At 38.3% G+C, this 18,781-nt stretch overlaps 3 protein-coding genes across 4 annotated transcripts in view; 1 reads left to right on the top strand and 2 right to left on the bottom strand.

Annotated features, from left to right (window-relative positions):
• LOC134288495 (uncharacterized) overlaps positions 1 to 18,781 on the bottom strand; it is a 674,651-nt gene that overhangs the window by 6,456 nt on the left and 649,414 nt on the right. The gene's annotated exons all lie outside the window — the stretch shown is intronic.
• LOC115265253 (uncharacterized) lies at positions 2,875 to 4,289 on the bottom strand. The gene is made up of 3 exons (XM_029869616.2): positions 3,558 to 4,289; positions 3,300 to 3,501; positions 2,875 to 3,239 (listed from the first exon to the last, which is right to left on the bottom strand). The coding sequence occupies exons 1-3, from the start codon at positions 4,085 to 4,087 to the stop codon at positions 3,009 to 3,011; spliced, it is 963 nt and encodes a 320-aa protein (XP_029725476.2). The 5' UTR covers positions 4,088 to 4,289; the 3' UTR covers positions 2,875 to 3,008.
• Positions 7,828 to 11,615, top strand: LOC134287346 (uncharacterized). Its single transcript, XM_062849018.1, has 4 exons — positions 7,828 to 8,846; positions 8,916 to 9,588; positions 9,642 to 9,843; positions 9,907 to 11,615. The coding sequence occupies exons 1-4, from the start codon at positions 8,705 to 8,707 to the stop codon at positions 10,135 to 10,137; spliced, it is 1,248 nt and encodes a 415-aa protein (XP_062705002.1). The 5' UTR covers positions 7,828 to 8,704; the 3' UTR covers positions 10,138 to 11,615.

Genomic DNA, 18,781 nt, shown 5'->3' on the forward strand with positions numbered 1-18,781 from the left:
TCCATGTCACAAAGAGTCACAAAGAATTATTTAACGAAATTTGGCAAGATTTGCTTCACCAATTCTTCCGTGATTTTTTCACAAAATCATTTCAGAGTTTGTTTGAGAAATTCACACAGGGATTATTTCAGAAATTCCTTTAGTCATTTATTTAAAAAAATGCTCTAGGCATTCGTACGAGAATATTTTGGAGCTTTTAGAAAATCTACAAAAAAATTTCAGAAATTTTTCTATTCTATTTTTATTTGCGGAAACTTGTCCAAGTATTCTTCCAAAAAATCCTTCACGGATTTTTTCAAAGAATCTTTCATGAATACGTTCTTCATAGCTTTGTTTAGAAATTCCTTCTATTCTATGAGTTTCACAAAGAATTCTTTCAAAGCATTTTCCATGATTTACTTCTGAAATTCTTCCACTTTTTTCCAAAAAAAATATCCATGAATATGAGTAGAAATTCCTTTATGCAAAATGCGTTCAAAGATTCCTTCAGAAATATCTTTGGACATTTATTCAGAAATTTCGCCAGAGATTCCAACGATGCCTTCAGAAACTATTTTTCAGAAAATGTTTCGAAAGTTCCTTCAAAAATTTGAACTGGGATATTTTGGAAATTCTTCCAAGGATTTCACCAAATATTCCCACAGTAACTTCCAATTTCTAAGGATTTCTCCAGAATTTTCAGAAAGAGATGTGTATGATTTTTTGTAGAAATTCCTCCTTTACCTTTTTTTAAGACTTTTTCAATTTTTTTTCGAAAAACCTTTCGGAAATTACCTTAAGCACTCTTTCAAACGATTCCCCAAAGATTTATTCCAAAACTTTTTCCGGGGTTTGCTTTAGAAATTGATCCAAAGGTGTTTATTAATCTAAATTTCTGTGAAAAAAACTTCCTGGGATTTCTCTAGGTTTTCTTAAAAAAAATGTGAGAACCATTCGGGAATTTTCTCCAGGCATTCCTATAGAAACTACCCTGGAAGTTCCTTCACATTTTTTCCAGGGGTTCTTTCAGATAATCTCCCATGGTTTTTATTATAAATTCGACCAATAATTTCTTCAAAAATATGCCCAGATTTTCCTCAATGGATTTCTTTACAAATTTCTCCACGGTTGACTTTGAAAGAACTTCTACAGATTTTTCGATAAATCTTCCATGGACTCTTGCTTAAATCAATGCTAGGATTTGTTTAAAAAATCTTTCACGAGCTCCTGTTAAAATCTTCCGGAGATTTTTAAAGAAATTCTGCCAGGGACTTCTTTGGAAACTGCTCGTAGATTTACTTCAAAAAATCATCCAGGGGATCCTTACGAAGTTCAGTCAGATTTTTTTCATTTTTTCGTTTCTTCTAGAGATTCCTCTACACTTTAGAATGTCATTTAGAAATTTCACCAAGAACACCTTAAGAAAGTCTTGCATGGATAGCTTCCAAAAATGGGTTCAAAAAATTTTGCATAGATTGTTCCAGAAATTTATGTACTAATTTCTTCGGGTTTCTTTAAGAGAAATTCTTCCCGATTTTTTTTCAAAGCATTCATCTAGAAAACCATTCGTGAAGTTTATTAAAAATATTCCATATTTTTTTAGAATATTATTCACAAATACATTGAGAATCAGAAGTTTGAAACTCTTTCAAAATTTCCTTAGAAACTTTCTAAAAAACTGTCTCTAGGAATGGCTTTACCAATTCTCTACAAGAGAACATTAAGGAAATTCCCAAAATTTATTCACATTCCTTTTGGTATTCCTTCAAACATTTCTCTTCCAGAAATTACTCCAAGGATTTCCTAAGAAAGTCTTTGGAAATCCTCAAAGAAAATTTCCTACAGATTTTGCAGACTTCTACAGAGCATTGCTATGGAAAGGCTGAAACACATTACTGCAGAGATTCCTGCAAAAATTGACACAGTGATTTCATCAGAAATTCCGCCGAGTGTCCTCTATGTATTTTCTCAGAAACTCTTCCAGAATTTCCTCCAAGCATACCTCTAAGAATTTTTTTTTTGGGGATTTCTCCAGGATTTTTTTTTCAACATTATCTCAAGAGGTTTTGTTAGGTATTCCACCGGGAGTTTCCAGTTATTCCTTCCGGAACTTCCTCAAAAAATCCATCTATGGATTCTAAAAATATTTCTTTTTTCAGAAATTCATTCAGAAATTTATTTAGAATTTTCATCAGATTTTTTTTTAAATCCATCTGAAATTTCTTCAGCAATACTTTACTTTACTTTACTTCCTGAATATTACTATAATTACTTCAGAAATTTCGGCAGGGATTTCTTCAAATGCTGTTCCATGGATTTTTCAGAACTTGTTGCAGCAGTTCCTTCAGGAATTGCTCAAGCGGTTCCTTCAGAGATTCCTCCAGGAATTCATCCTTGGAAATGTACACGTGTAGGGACACTGGAATCAGGGAATCTTGACTTACTTGCTCTGATTCTACCATTACAGCACTAGAAATATTTTATGACACATTTTGTCATATGGGTTTAATATGGGTGCTCCACAAAATAATTTATTGATATAAAGTGCTCCACGAGCCAAAAAGGGCTGAAAACCCCTGCATTATAAGTCATCATGATTACAAACTGCAAGTATTAAACTGATTGAATATTACAAATTTTATCATTTAAAAAAATGTACATAAAATGGAGGTAAAATGTACATAAAATCTAGGGTCTATATAATCGAGGGTCCACCAAATCGAGGTATACCTGTATCATTAAAAATCATCCCAGAAATTCATAGAGGAAAGCATCTCCCTGAGACAGACCCGTTAAAAGGCAACATTTCGGAGCTCAAAAGTAGACAAGAGGCGAGTCATATTAGATGTGGCTTAGTGAGTTATTTTTTTTTATTTGAGGTGTTCATGATACTCAGTTAATTGCCAATGCTACAAGTTTCCAGCACGTGAGTTTTTATTGGTCTTATCTAATTACTAAATGGTAGCATTGTTTTGAAAACATTAGTATTTGGTAAATTCTTTATCTTTCCAACAAAAACATTGCATAAATTAGTTCATTTGTATCAGGAACGTTGTGAATGAGTAAGCAACGTTCAGCATAGCTACAAAGGTGTGTCTATTGATTTTGAATATACCCTTACAATCCACAGATATTCCGTTGCAAGTAGTGATCCAGACAATCATTAGAGTTGTTCTCAATTGGATGTATTCGGAGCGGCATTCTGGCTTGAAGGGTATTTGCGAACAAAGCACAAAGATGTCATTTGAAATTGACGTTGCCTGCGGAGTATCGATTAAATGAAAATCGCACAAAAAGGTGAACTACCACTTATGACTTACTTCGTCCTGTAAGGAATCCGCCAGATGGCACAGCAGATAGTACTCTGAGAGAAAGAACGAAACGCTAACTGCGAATATAATTGTCATGAAACTAAACTGCATTTCGTTACAAGCGAAAATCATTCCTCCAATGGCAAACACCGAAAAGTAATGTACCAGCAGAAACAGTTTTCCCACCAAATGCTTCATAATTCCCAAATAGCTGAAATAAGCAAATAGATCGGTAAAAATGGCACTACTGGTCAGAACTGTGCTAACCTCCAATATACCGCATGTTGATCTACAGCTTCCCGAAGATCATGGACAACACGTTCGAAGTATTGTTCATCATTAGGATCCAGTTGTACGATTTTCTTGAAGCGATGAGCCAACAGGTGTAGCTTTGTGCGCATCCCCGTCAATATAACCCCGATGCATGCTGTGCAACATATAATTTTGGGAATAATAGCTACGGGCGTAGCACCAACAAGGAAAGTGTTCAGGAAATTTGAGGCCCTTTTCCCAACCCATGATGATGGCAGCCTGAACCTGAACAGCTCATACCCGGTTGAGTTTGCGAACGGAAACAGTATCGTATCGATGAAAACCCAGAAAAAAATGCTTTGTATGATTATTCGTGCAAACCGATTGAATTTGGCTAGCTCGCGTTCATCATAATCCACGTTCCCGGAGGTGATGGAGTTGCTGGTGATGAAACATCGCAAGATGGTTATCGGCTTAATTAACTGTCCTGTTGCCAGCATTCTCAGGAGTGAAATTAGTGCGCCTGCAACTTTTGTCAGCTCCATGATAATAATGGACAAATCTTTGTGTTTCCTTAAGCTTTCGCTCAACTGAAAGTAGAAAACAATTCCGTCGAGAGCGAGTAAACCGCGGGACACAATACGGATTACGTGCTCGTGGATCCAATTAGATGTCGAAACACTTTGAATGCCTGTTCCAAGTGAAGGAGAAGGTTTGTCAAAGTATATTCAAGAATAGGCCAAAATGTTTGGGATAGGCAACTTTTTTTTCTCTCTCAAAAAAGTTCAATATGCTGTAACTTTCCATAGAGTGCATAAAAAATTCTCAAATTGTGACTGTTTGTCAACCTATTATATGTGCATCATTAGTACAAATTTGAGCTCGGTTGGTTAATCTTTCGCGAAGATAGAACCGTTCTCGTAAAATACTATTTTTGCGACATCTAATTTTTGAACTGTCATATGAATTTTTGCGCTGTCATTTTTTTCCCTTCCGCGAGTTTTTGGTTTAAGGGCTTTTACTACTGTTATAAAAATAATTAATGAAGAAAATGTCAATTAGTTCCGCGGTCGAGAGATAAATCGTCGTGCATGGTTGCATCGTGCCATGGCTCTGGCTCTACCGAACTAAAATGGGATACTGGCAACGAAATCTGCCGAAAGTGTGCTTCGCAACCGCACGTCCGGGAAGTGTTTCACAGTGATTCAACCGTACGTGACAAAATTAAGAGTGCTTCTGGACCAATTCTGGACATCCACTGCTCTTGGTCTACCTGTGTGCCTGAACGTTGCCCAACCGCATCCTTTGGAGTACCCTTCCACTAACTACACCTAGAACAACACCCATATCCCCTTGACACCTAGGCCTGAGAGGTCGTAGAACTTTCTACATCTTTCTTAGGTGTCTAACTACCATCCTTCCATATTCCTCAACAGTCGCAAGGACGAGGTCAGGACAACTCTCGACTGTTGGAGAATTGTGTCAGTCTTGTCGAGAAGTCAGAGATAAGTCTCCAATCTTTGTTTTTTTGGTATCCGACGGGAAGGAGGCAATCCTCATAACTGTGGTCTAGGGCTGTACTACCTACGAAACTTGTGCGACTTGCTTAATGCTAATGTTTACTTTTTCAGTGGTAACCAGGTAAATGATTAAACCATAACAATTTCTTATACGCTTTTTCGCCAAGGAAAGCACCCCATTAAACCCTATCCAATTTCCAACTCCAGATATCTATGAAGTGGGCCAAGTTCTTGGACACATTCTGAGTAGATATCTAATCAACATTTCCTCCCCATCCCCGCTGATCGTAAGGACCTGGCCAGGTGTCGAGAGTTCGTTAAATGAAAGGTTTGTCAAGTCCCAGGCAACTTTTCTGGCGCATTAAACGTCTCTATCGACAGCCACCCCAGGATGTGTACGGTCGGCTATGCTATGCTATGCTATGCTATCTAATTTTTGAACTGTCATATCTCAGAAACCAGTGAACCGAATTGAGTAGAATTTTTAACGTTTATCGACAATATATTGAAACTTGATACGACGTTTGAAAATGTAAAATTTTCTCGCGACGAAATAAGTTAAACCGATTTGACATTTTCACCCATATAGAGGGAAAAAAGTCAAATTTACAATTTCATACAAACATTACCAATTGGTTACGACTGTTCTTGGTGTATTTTTAGGATTTTTCTGGCTTTTCAGTCCGATTGTGAGATCAAAAACAATCTTATGTTCTCTTACTCCGACGTTTCGATCCGTATCGGATCTTTCTCAAGGATTCGAGCTATCGATTGCTTTCTCGTCATTTGGATTTTTCAATTTCTCAACCGTCATTTGATTTTTGTGGAAATCCGATTTTTACCCGGAAAAACCACAAATTTGATTTGACTAATCGGGATTCGGACCGCTTCCGATACTATCTATCTACAATTTTTACCCGGAAAAACCACAAATTTGATTTGACTAATCGGGATTTGGACCGCTTCCGATACTATCTATCTACAATTGTAGATAGATAGTATCGAAAGCGGTCCGAATCCCGACAGACAGACAGACAGACAGACAGACAGACAGACAGACAGACAGACAGACAGACAGACAGACAGACAGACAGACAGACAGACAGACAGACAGACAGACAGACAGACAGACAGACAGACAGACAGACAGACAGACAGACAGACAGACAGACAGACAGACAGACAGACAGACAGACAGACAGACAGACAGACAGACAGACAGACAGACAGACAGACAGACAGACAGACAGACAGACAGACAGACAGACAGACAGACAGACAGACAGACAGACAGACAGACAGACAGACAGACAGACAGACAGACAGACAGACAGACAGACAGACAGACAGACAGACAGACAGACAGACAGACAGACAGACAGACAGACAGACAGACAGACAGACAGACAGACAGACAGACAGACAGACAGACAGACAGACAGACAGACAGACAGACAGACAGACAGACAGACAGACAGACAGACAGACAGACAGACAGACAGACAGACAGACAGACAGACAGACAGACAGACAGACAGACAGACAGACAGACAGACAGACAGACAGACAGATAGACAGACTATGATTTTAAACCGTTCTATGTTCCGTTAAATATTTTTTGTAGGAAAGCCGAAACGAATATTCCTGGATAATAGAAAATTCATTAACTATTATAATTTCAATATTCCATTCAGAGCAGATGCCTTCGTTCTCTTGTCCTTGAGCTTTTCACCTTACAATTGACGTTTATCTTCATCCTTGAAACTTTCCTGCTGAGCGTTAACCCTTTAACTGTCTTTTGTTTTATCCAAACTCCATGTATTTGGACATGATCTTCATTCTGTGGAGATGAACCAGCCCATGGCTGAAAATCTTGATAATAAACACGAGATTTTATTACTAAACTACTGCAAAAAAACGGTCGACTGGAACGCCGTCAGCTGCAAGCAACAGTTGGCTCAATGATCACCCAGTTCATACCCAGGTACAGGGGTGGTCAAAATGTTTGGGATAGGCAACTTTTTTTTCTCTCACAAAAAAATTCAACATGCTGTAACTTTTGTGCATCGAAAGTTCTCAAATTTTGACTGTTTGTCAACCTATTATATGTGCATCATTGGTACAAATTTGGGCTCGATTGGTTAATCCTTCGTGAAGCTAGAACTGTCATATCTCCGAAACCAGTAAACCGAATCGAATGAAATTTTGATATATTGAAACTTGATGCGCCATTATAGAATTTAATATTTTCTCACGAAGAATAAAGTTATATCGCTTTGACATTTTTACCCATGTAGAGGAAAATAAGTCAAATTTACAATACCACACAAAAATTACTAAATGTGTTCTTTCTACGATCCAAAAAGGCTCTAGTATATCTAATTAGGGATATCTTGAGAACAGAAGTAGAAAAACTTTGGAAATCAAATCTAAACTTTAATGAAATTGTTTTACAAAAAATACATTTTTTCGAGAAAGATCCAAAAAGTGTCAATCCATGATAACTTTTTCAAATGTTTGAAAAGTGCCTACGTTTTAATAATTTTTGAAGCACTAATATATTGTTTATAAACGTTCAAAATTTGATTCAATTAGGTTCAGTGGTTTCTGAGATATGACAATTCAAAAATAAGCTGTCTGAAAAATAGTGTTGTACGAAAACGGTTGACGAACAGTCAAAATTTGAGAATTTTTGATGCATCTAATGGAAAGTTACAGCATGTTGAACTTTTTTGTGGGATAGGCAACTTTTTTTTTTCTGCCTATCCCAAACATTTTGGCCACCCCCTGTACATCATTAAAAAAATAGGTTGTCTTACCTTTTGAAAGTCCTTATCCTGCTTATTGGACATCCTTTAATGCGTGAACAATCGGACCGTTTGGGGGTCAACTTGAATGAACTCCGGAGGTCATTAATAGTAGAAAGAATGGATTTTCCTTTTGCTCTCCTATAATATCTGTTGTGATTATAATATTAGGTTCATAATTGAACAAAAAATTCGAAAATTGAAACAAAACCAAATTTTATGGTACATTCGAGGCTGCGTAGGGAGACCATTTTGTTGAATTCGTCCCCGGTAGTTCGTCAGCTATCATTCTCGAATATTACGCTAGTCTAAACGTCATGCAGAATATTTATTCAGATCAGTTTTTGGAGCGGACCTGGTGTGATGGTTAGAACACTTGACTATCACGCCGAGGACCTGGGATCGAATCCCACTCCCGACAAACTCACAAAATGTGAGTTCTTCCTACGCAAGGGAAGTAAAGTGTGGGTCCCGAGATGAACTAGCCTAGGGCTAATAATCCCGTTAATACAGATGAAAAAAAATAAATAAAAAAAAAGAGATCAGTTTTTTTTTGTATCTCTTCACGTTGCCTCATTCCGGGGAATGAGAAAGCAGTCCAACTCGTCAAGGAGGTTAACGGTGACCTGTCTATCACATCGATTTCAATTGGTAGACAACGGGTTTGGTCTCACACGACATCTTTTCTATAATTGCTGTAAAATTCCGCTAATTATACGCGGACGTCAATGCAGAGAGGTTTTTTTTTTGCACAGCTACTCGATGTCTTTAGAGGTCAGAAAACGCCAAACTACCGCTCAAGTTTTCATAGTCAGCTCTCGCACTTCGAAGCGAAATGTTCAATAACATCCAATATCGTTGGAATCGTGGTCACGCTTGGAGGTCGGCGAAAATCGAAGGAATTCGCAGCTTCTGGTCTGAAGAAGGTCCCGGTGGCGATGGTTTATGGTGGATGGATGTATTGATGCTTCTCGGAGGTGATATTTCAGATCGAACTTAAGCACTCACAGTTTGACAAACCTTAATTTCCACCATAAAAAAAACAGGAATACGAGCACCCCTGACGTCAAACTGGGCCCAAGAGCGCAAGATTCGTATCACTTTGCAGGTTTTGTTTGCCTACACCATTTATGTTTTCTATGTTCAGCTGTTCGAAGGTTTGCGCGAAAATAAGCCGGTGTCAATCGTTATTATGGAAGTGACTAAGGTTACGAGCATCAGCATTTCGTGCGTGAGAATGGTGTCCCTTGCGTTGCTTGCCAAACCGATCACCATTTTGCGCTGTTTCATCACGAGCAATTCCGTCTGTTCCGGTGACGCGGAATATGATGAGCGCGAGCATCGTAAATTCAACCAATACGCTCGTCGATCCATGCAGTTCTTTTTCAGCTGGATTGCCATGGACACTGTGCTGTTTTCGATCCCAACCGAGGACGATCTGTTTAGCTTACCGCGTCCGGCATCCTGGATTGGGAAGAATGCCTGGAAAGTAGTGAACACCCTGTTTGTCAGTTTGATTCCGACGTCTGTCCTACCGAAAACTGTAGGATGCACCGCATGCGTTGGAGTCATTCTGACGGGAATGCGAACGAAACTGCGACTGGTGGCTCATCGTCTCGAGATGATTTCTAAACAATCGGTCTCGGACGAAGTACAAAATTTCGAACGCGTGAGCCGTGAAGTGCGCGAAGCTCTGGAGCAACATTTGGATTATTTGAAGTAAGTGAGTTTATTATTGGCCAAACAAGTTGCTGTTTCATTGATATTTTCAGCAATTTCAAACTTTTGGAAAACATGATGGGAAAAGTATTTTTGCTAGTTCACTATTTTTCGGTATTTGCCGTTGGAGCGATGTTCTACGCCTGTCATGAGGTACCGATAGGTTTTATGACACTCATTTTCGCAGCAGCTGTATCATTCTTTCTACTGGAGTATTTTTTCTTGTGTCATTTGGTCGATTCGTTGCAGGACGAAGTAAGTCGAAATTGGCCAATTTCGCTTTGCATCGTTATATTTCATTCCAAATGTAATCCACAGGCGGACGCCATTGGACATCACCTCTTCGATCTTTGTGCCCAAATACCTTTCATACCAGAACGACGTTCCGAGTACGTCCAAATGCGGACTACCCTGATGATCATCTGGCTGAACACACGTAACCGCGTAGTCATGAATTGTATGGGAATGTTCGAAATCAACACACCCAAATTTGTCGCTCTGATCAACGTTGCATACTCGGTCTTGACGTTTTTGATACAAATGGGGTAATTCTACCAATTGTTATGTGTTGTATTCTGTACTGATTGGATTACTCAAGATTTGAAATATATGATCACATAATACATAATAAGATTTTCATTTCACTTTTATAAAGAAGAGTTATTACCTGTTAATAGTTAATAGATCTCTTCAAATTAAACTTCAGAAGCAGATTTTTCCGCAACATTGGTCACTTAGTGTATTTCAGTAAGATGCAAATGTCTTGCACATAAACTTTCCCAAATATCTGAAACCGGTTTCGAGCTGTAATTCTCTATAATAAAGATAAGCTGATAGCTGCGCCCAAAACTCTTCGTCATCAATGCAATGTACGGTACCGACGACTGTCACGATACAGTTTAGATCGACTGAACCAATCGAATGTTGCCATTGCATACGCGCTGTATCTCTAGGCAACGTTTCCGGACGAGGGCGAACTCGATGTAGCCCCTCTATATTGGACTGCTGGAGTACAGTAAAAGCAGCCATAAAACGACGCAGGCGGGAGTATTGTCGGGTATACGAAGCAAAGTCGATTATTGCGATTCAATGCGAAAAATTCGCATTAATTTATCCAAGAATTCCTCTGAGAAATCTTCTATTGATAAGGATTTTTTTTGCTCGATGGTTTCCTTCAGAAATTACTTCAGGAATTCGGTCTTAAAACCAACCAAAATTTCTTTCAGAAACTCCATCAGGGCTTGAAATATTCATACAGAAAAACTTGTAGTTAGAAGACAAAGAATGTTGCTAATTGACAAATTGAGGGATGAATTTTTGAAAAAAATCGCGCTCTGGTGGGATTCGAACCCACGACCCCGTATTCGCTAGACCGGTGCTTTAACCAACTAAGCCACAGAACAGGTGATAATTCTGCGGAATAGAAAGCCAAACTGAACCCGAGCCCTCACCATGAACATTCACTTTTTCAAGAACCATCTCTCTTTCGGCTTAGATGTCAATCCACAACACAGCCTCGTTTGTGCCCAACAACTACAAGTGAGAGCGTATTATTTTTATTTGAAGCCGAGACTTACTCTCGCACTCCGCATACCTAGCCACCAAGCAGTCTGTTTGCTGGTGTCTAATTCAGTATGCATCGAGAGCTCGGCACGGTCGCACGCTCCACGACCAACTGCGCCGATGACGCAAGGTAGGGTACACTGATATATGTTGCCCTTTACTGGCATTTACCAGATTAGCTGGTATGTCATAAACATACATACATATTTCAGCTTGAAATATTCTCTCAATAATGTGTTCCATCTAAGACTCTGCCATGGATTACTTTATAAATTATTTCTTGAAAAATGTTTTGAAAATCCTTAGAAAACTGGGATTGTATCAGATTTTTTTCAAAGATTTTTTCATAAATTCTTCCAGTGTTTTCATTAGATTTTTTTTCCTGAGATTCATTCAGAAATTCGTACTAGTATTTCTTTAAGAAGTCCATCAGAGATTTGTTCAGGAATTAATATAGGGTTTCCATTGAAAATTCCCGCAGGAATGTGTCCAGAAACTCCTTCAGGTATTTATCTTTAAAATCTTGCAGGAATTCCTCCAGAGATTCTTGCATTATTCAGGCAGTAACTTCTCCAGAGTTTCCTACAGAAGTAATACGGAGGATTTATTTTTCTAGAAATTTTGCCGGCATTTCCTTTGTGGTCAAATCTAAGAATTTCATCACAAATTCTTCAAGAAATTATGAAATATTTTCTAGGAATTTGTACAGAAATTTCTATAGAAATATCTGAATTTTTTTTTCTAGGGATCTTTACAGAAGCTTAGCAAAGGCGTTTCTCCAGGTGTTCCCTCGAAAATACACCAACAGATTGCTCTAGAAGAAAAACTTCCAAGATTTTTGTCAAAGAGTTTTTCTACGAATTTTATTGACTGTTTCTCAATTACTTTTTTTAGGAATTCCTCCAAGAAATTTCCGAAAAATTCCTCTTGGGATTGCTACGAGAATTACCCAGCGATATCTAAAAATATTTCTTTATATATTCATACAACAGTACTTTCTGAGACTTTTGCAGAAATTGTACTGGATATTTCTGCAGAAATTTCTCCAGGGATTCCTTCAAAAATATTTCCAGAAGCTTCTTTGGAGTTACAAAGTTTTCTTCAGGAATTTCAACAAGAAATTTCTTCAAAAGTTCTTCCATGAAGCTTTTTAGAAGTTCCTAAAAAAATCAATAAATATCCTACGGAGATTCCTTCGGAAATTCTTCCAAGGGTTTCTCCAAGGCTTTCCTGAGAGATTCTCGCAAAAAATCCTCCAAGGATTTTTTCGCCAGATTTTTTTTCTAAAGTTTTTCCAGAAATTACGCAGAACATACTGGAAATTTTTTTGAAATAATCTCTGAAGGAATTTCTGGAGAAATTCCTGAAGATTTTCTAAAGGAATCTCTCTAAAAATTCCTGGTGGTACCATTGAAGATTCCTAGAAGAAGTTTTTGAAAATTTTCTGGAGGGATTCCTGGACAAAATTCCTGAAGCCATTTCTGAGTTATTTCTGAAGGAATTCCTGAAAATTTTATTCTAAAATGCCAAGGAATAGATTCTGGAGTAATTTCAGCAAGAAATGCTTAGAGAATATTTAAAGAGATTCCTGAGGCATCCTCGGAAAAAAAATTCTGAAGGAATCGCTGAAGAAAAACTGAATAAATCCTAGTCAATTTCTGAGGAAATACCTACAGGAAATTCCGGGAAAACCCCTGGATGAAGTTCCAGAAGAATGGCTTGAATTTTTTTAGAGAAATTTTAAAATAAATGAATGAGAGAATCCCTGAATATATGGAGTCAAATCATAAAAAACCTCTTGAGAAAGTTCAAACCTCAGAAAATCTGTGAACTGGAATTGTCTTGGAACTGCATATTTAAAAAAATCTTCATATGAATTCCCGGAGAAACCCCTGAAGAAATTTTAGAAGAAATTCTTGAGAAATTTCCACAATAACTCCTGGAGAAATCCCAAAGAAAATCTCTTGGAAAAAAACTTTGATGATATTCCTAGAGGAATTGCTTCAGAAATGTTTGAAGAAATACATGAAGGAATACATGCACAAACTTCTGTAGCAATCCATGAAGGAATATCCGAAAGAATCCTTGAGGAATTGTAGGAAGAATTTCTGAACGAATTTTTGAAGAAACCCGTTTACTAGTTTCAAGAGGAATTTTCAGAAAAAATCCTTGAGAAACTACTGAGGAAGACTCAAGAAAAATTCCTGGAGGAATTCCTGAAAGATTACCTGAAAGAATCTTCGGAGAAGCTTTCACAAAAAAATATGAACAGGAATGCATTTAGCATTTAACCTCTAGATGTATCTTCAGAGGAATTCTTGCTGGAATCATTCTAGAAAATCATGCGAAAATCCATTTTCTATGCAAATTCCGGTTTTTTTATATAAATTCCGAAAGTATCCCTATAGGAATTTCTAGCGGAGGCAGAGGAATATCGAAAGAAAGGGAGGGTCCTTTTTAAATGTCTCTGCAGGAATCCGGTAGAAGTAGCAAAGGAACCATTTGGAAAAGTCCTAGGAAGAATCGCTGAAGAAAAAAAATCCTGAAATAAGCAGCCCCTGTCCGGATAGAATCCCGAGACGAAACCTGGAAAAAATCCTGAAGAAAACCCACAAAAATCCTTAAAAAAAACTCGAGAGAAACCCCAAAGAAGACCCAGAAAAATCCCTAAAAGAATCCCTGGAGGAATTCTTGAGGAAATCCCGGGAGAAATCCCTGAAATTTTTTTGGAAAATTTCTGGTACCTTGAGGAAATCCCAGAAACATCCCGAGCGAAATTCCTAAAGGAATATCCTGGGGAAAATGCCTTTAGTAAAGTCAGTAGAAATTCTAGAAGAATCCCAGGGGGAATTTCTAGTAATATCCAAAGAGCATTTCCAGCCCAAGAAACGAAAAAAAATATGCCATTTTCGACCCGATATTTCATAATTTAAATGAGATTTCGTTCATGAACTTGATTATCGTGAATCATAAATTTTTGCATCAACACATAAGCATTTTTCTACCTAACTTTCACCTTAAAATTATAACTTGAAAACGATTGATTGGATTCAAATTTCAGGGACTAAAAAAGTAAATAAATACAATGAAAGAAAAAGTCATCGCGTATCCATGAAAGATGCCATATAATTCCAATTTTCCAAAAACCTTACTTTCCGTTTTTTTTAAGTATGTTTCTGTAGAAAGCTACTCGGAAGGAGACACGGAGGTGCTCGCCGGGAGCATCCATAAATGACGTAGCATTTCAGAGGAAAATCTGTGGCAAACAGTCTGCAGAAGTAAAAAGAAACATTACTGAGAAATTTACATAATATATTTACCATTCTGCCAATATATTACTATTGCCTGAGTGATTTCTTTAAACATTCTCAAGCATTTTTTAACATTTTTTTGGTGACCGAAATTTTATTATTATACTTATCAGCAAGAATTACAGTTGTGTTTTCAATTAGTTCAATGGTGCAGTTCGTGGAAACAATTCCAGCTGAATGCAAAAAAAAACATTGGAGTGTAATTTTTGAGATTTATGTAATAACTCCAGTCACAGAATTTTAGCAGCTTGTTGCAGAATATGTGATACATTTCATCACATATTATCTTGAAGATTTCCAGAGATTATAAATTTTCAGTATTCCTACCAGTAAACATAACAGAAATTCCTAAACTTATTCGTTACAAAATTTCTATACATTATGTTTGAGGTACTCCATAAGAAGTTATCACAGATTTTTATTTCTGGATTCAGCCTTACACAAGAGAAAAATATTATATTAACCTTAAATCCAGCTTTTGCTTCTGCTGTGTTTTCCAATGGATTCTCGCATTAGTTTAGCAGGAAATCCATGGAAGTAACCCTTGGAAAATTACGAATGAAATTGTTGGAAACCCCAAAGGGATTTTCTTGAGATTTCCGAAAGCGAATGTTTGAAAATCCCGTTTGTATTTCTTGGAAAATTTCTAAGGCAACTATAAGAAAATATTGAAAAGAAAAATTGGATAATTCCAAAGAGATCCATGGAGCAATGCAAAAGAAAATTGAGAATTATGTCTATTGTGGTTCGTGGAGAATTCCGAAATCAATCCTTGAAGAAATTCAAGTCTTATCCATCGGAAACGAATAACAATTTTTTTCGGAAAATTCCGAAACGATTTTTTTTAGAAAATTTGTAAAATGTACGCATATTGCCTCCACTTTAACATCCTATACCACATCTTATACGATGTCTGGTTGACTGGGATTTGTTAGTCAGAGGTTCTCAGAACCATCATAGAGCCAAAATAGAAAGTATTAGGTTTCATTCAGTTCATTATATAGCAGCACTCAGAAAGACATTCTTGGATAATTCCGAAATGCATTGTTGAAAAATTCCGAAGGATATTTGAAACGAATCATGCAGGAAATTTGTGCAGAATTTCAAAAAAAAAAAAACAAGACAAGTTTCAGTGGAAATTCTTGAATAATTTTAAAGTGAATTCTTGATGACTTACGAGAAAGATTCTTTGAGAATTTCAAAAGAAGTTCTAATGCTTGAAGATTTTTTTTTACAATATCTCCAATGGTATTTGTTTCGAATTTCTTGAGAGTTCAAATCGCAATTCTTCACTTTTTACACTGGGCAATCTCCCAAAGCACTTCTTTATAAATTCTAAAAATGATTGCTACAGATTTTTACTGAATTCATAAGCCCTAACATTATTTTGGGATTTTTACTGCAATCGTGTTGGAATTTGCTCTGCAATCCTACTGGGATTCTCATTGGATTCCTAGATTTGAGTATGGTTTTCTCTGGCATTCAATGAATCATGACAAAATTAATCTAGAACTACAATCAATGTTTGTTTCAATTATTCGAACCCATAACTTAAGTCAGCTTCATTTCTTCATCTCTGGCACTGAATCCCGTCGAGTTCGTTAGTTCGGCTAGCTTTTATTTATTTCTGAACACAAAACACACGCTTCCGGTATGCTCGCTGTGCTGGGCTGGGCGCGAACGAATGCTTCGACGAGAAATGCAGAGCTATTTTAGAGGAGACGCAGTGCGGACGATAATGCTGCAGCATGGGGCCAGACAGAACGTGGAACCATCATTGGGAAAATAAGCCTGTTGATGTAATAATAATAAAAAAGTGTAAACAATAAAAAAAACTATACCACCAGGAACGGAAGCAGCAGGCCCTCCTACAATGGGACAAAAACGCCACCTGGAAAGGGTAGAGTGCGAGTAAATGGAACTGCTGTGTCGATCTCAAGAAACATGTAAGTTCTACCAGTAGCTCGACGCATGCCAAGCAGGCTTCTTGTCGCGAGTCGAAATATATAGGGATAAGGACGGAAGCTTCTTGAAGGGCTAACGTAAGGGATCGAAAGGTGAAAGTAACACTTCCACGAACACCTAAACAGTGCGGAGAACGTAAGCATGGGGGACCAAGGCAACGGAGAAAATGAGTACGCCAGCGAACCAAAGACGAAAACAAGCAAACTCTCACGCTGGTGGAGTTCAAGGATGCCAGCTTAAAACCAACAAAGCAACTGGTAAGGATGGTATCGCTGCTGAACCCATCAGGATGAGCCCAGAAAAGTTGACCACCTACCTGCACCGCTTTATATTCAGGGTTTGGCGACCATTTAGAATGTGAGAACTTTCGATCGATCACCATTTTGAAAGCCATCCATCACAAAGTGCTTTCCCAGATCATCTTCAGTCGTTTGTCACTTAAAACGAGCGAGCTCGTGGAAAGTTCTCCAGCCGGCTTCATCGACGACCGGTCGACACCGTACGGCAAATCCTTCAGAATAATACAAGGCTATTCTGAAGGATTTTCCGTACCAGGCCTCAATGCATCACTTGTTCATCGACGTCGTTAGGGTGTGCAGAACTTCGTAAAGGTTTCAGATGAACTACTTTGTTCATTCGGATCTCACCGGGACTTACGACAGAGTGACGAACTCTCATGTCCACCCTTCAACATCGCTCTTCGAAGGTGTTGTGCGACGTGCCAGAAAACGATATTCATAGACTCCGGTTAATTTGTGTTCATTGTGGTGAACATTCGGAACGGAGGCAGAGCTGTACACCCGCAATGCGAAGCAGCAAATGATGAATGCGCTTAAAACAAAGTGTACATATATGCTAGTAGGAGGAACTAAACCCGACAAGATTCGTATAGGAAGTAAAGCCACGATAGACGAGGATACCTTCGAAGTAGTGGAGAAATTCATCTGCCCCGGATTTTTACTGATGGCAGACTACATTGTGAGTCGCGCGTGGAATTTGAAGCGGCACTTTCTTGTGTCGAAAGCTTTCTACCCACATAGGGTATTTGTGCCTATCTTAGTCTCATTAAGGATGTGCAACATGAAAAATCACTCACAGCGCAATGTATACGCTTCAAACTTAATGATACAAACCTTTAACATACGTGCTCACTTCCACTGTTGATCTTACGATGCACTAGAGTGGGATTTACCTTCAATATTTGATTTAATTGCGATCACAAATCGCGAGCCACTCGCACCTATCTTCAGCACACCGTAAAATTTTCATCTCATCGCGGTCCACTGGGTGGCCCCTTATTCATCTCAACAGTATTTACAGCAAATCCACAACCACTCTCACATTTTCTCATCGTAGAGCATTCTGCACTCACCCACTAACGCACTCCCTTTCCCTAGCAGGTGACAGTTTCATTGTGATTGTTTTCCTCTCTCGCAAAGGAGAAGTCACAACAATGTGCGGCGCGACGAATCGTCTATGCTCGCTCCCCACGTTTTGCACTCGCATACATTCACAGCTGATTGGCAAATCAGTGCTGCCGAACTGGATGATAGTTCGTAAAGCTTGAGCGGTAGCAGCATATTTAGATGAAAACCAAACCAAATATTTTGAAAGAAATGGCGTTGGAAAATGAAATTATTGATCGATTTGCGTAGAAGTTCGATTACCAAGATGTTAAACCAAGAAACGACCATATTCTGATTGAAAAAACATCGTATTTGTAGTGACCAAATCTCATTCAATTAACTACTTGTTTCTTGATGTCTGGCACCGCTGTGATGCTTGCTTTGGTGCTTCGGCAGAGATGTGCGCCGCGGTTAAAACATCATTTTTGGTCGTCGGCGGCGGCGGCGTTAAAAATGAGAATTCAATATTTCGCTCTTTTACATCTCATATAGCGAAACATTTTAACAAACTATACTTTGCATATGAGAATGTAAATACACTAAAACCTCAATTTATGCATGTTATTTTAATGCACTTTTTAATTTATGCACCTTTTTTATGACCTGCATAAATTAAGGGAAAGCTACTCAGAACCAATATTGTGCATAAGAATATTTAATAATGACGGTAACTATTGCAACGGCGGCTAAAGGGTGTTTATAAGGGTGAGCAAATGGAAGTCACATTGGAGTTTCAGGGGGTTCCCAGGGGTTCCCGCGAGGTACCAGGAGATCTCCGGGGGGTTTTCGGGGGTCTGAGGGGGTTTTCGAAAGCATTGCAGAGAGTTTCAGAGGATTTTCGACGGGGTTTGGAGGCGTTACTGGTACGTTTTCGGGGGTTTCCGAGGATCTCACGTGCGTTAAACGGGTGCAAGTGGGGGTTCAGATGCGTTACATTGGGTCCGAGGG

This window comes from Aedes albopictus, chromosome 2, assembly GCF_035046485.1.
Source record: "Aedes albopictus strain Foshan chromosome 2, AalbF5, whole genome shotgun sequence".
In the NCBI taxonomy this organism is placed as follows: Eukaryota; Metazoa; Arthropoda; class Insecta; order Diptera; family Culicidae; genus Aedes; species Aedes albopictus.

Excerpts from the sequence above, each read along its gene's own strand:
- LOC115265253 (XM_029869616.2), bottom strand. The coding sequence starts at position 4,087 with ATGGAGCTGACAAAAGTTGCAGGCGCACTAATTTCACTCCTGAGAATG. Across the intron at positions 3,502-3,557 it reads CAACATGCGGTATATTGGAG|CTATTTGGGAATTATGAAGC; the intron begins GTTAGCACAGTT and ends TGCTTATTTCAG. Across the intron at positions 3,240-3,299 it reads CGGATTCCTTACAGGACGAA|GCAACGTCAATTTCAAATGA; the intron begins GTAAGTCATAAG and ends GATACTCCGCAG.
- LOC134287346 (XM_062849018.1), top strand. The coding sequence starts at position 8,705 with ATGTTCAATAACATCCAATATCGTTGGAATCGTGGTCACGCTTGGAGG. Across the intron at positions 8,847-8,915 it reads TGTATTGATGCTTCTCGGAG|GAATACGAGCACCCCTGACG; the intron begins GTGATATTTCAG and ends TAAAAAAAACAG. Across the intron at positions 9,589-9,641 it reads CAACATTTGGATTATTTGAA|CAATTTCAAACTTTTGGAAA; the intron begins GTAAGTGAGTTT and ends TGATATTTTCAG.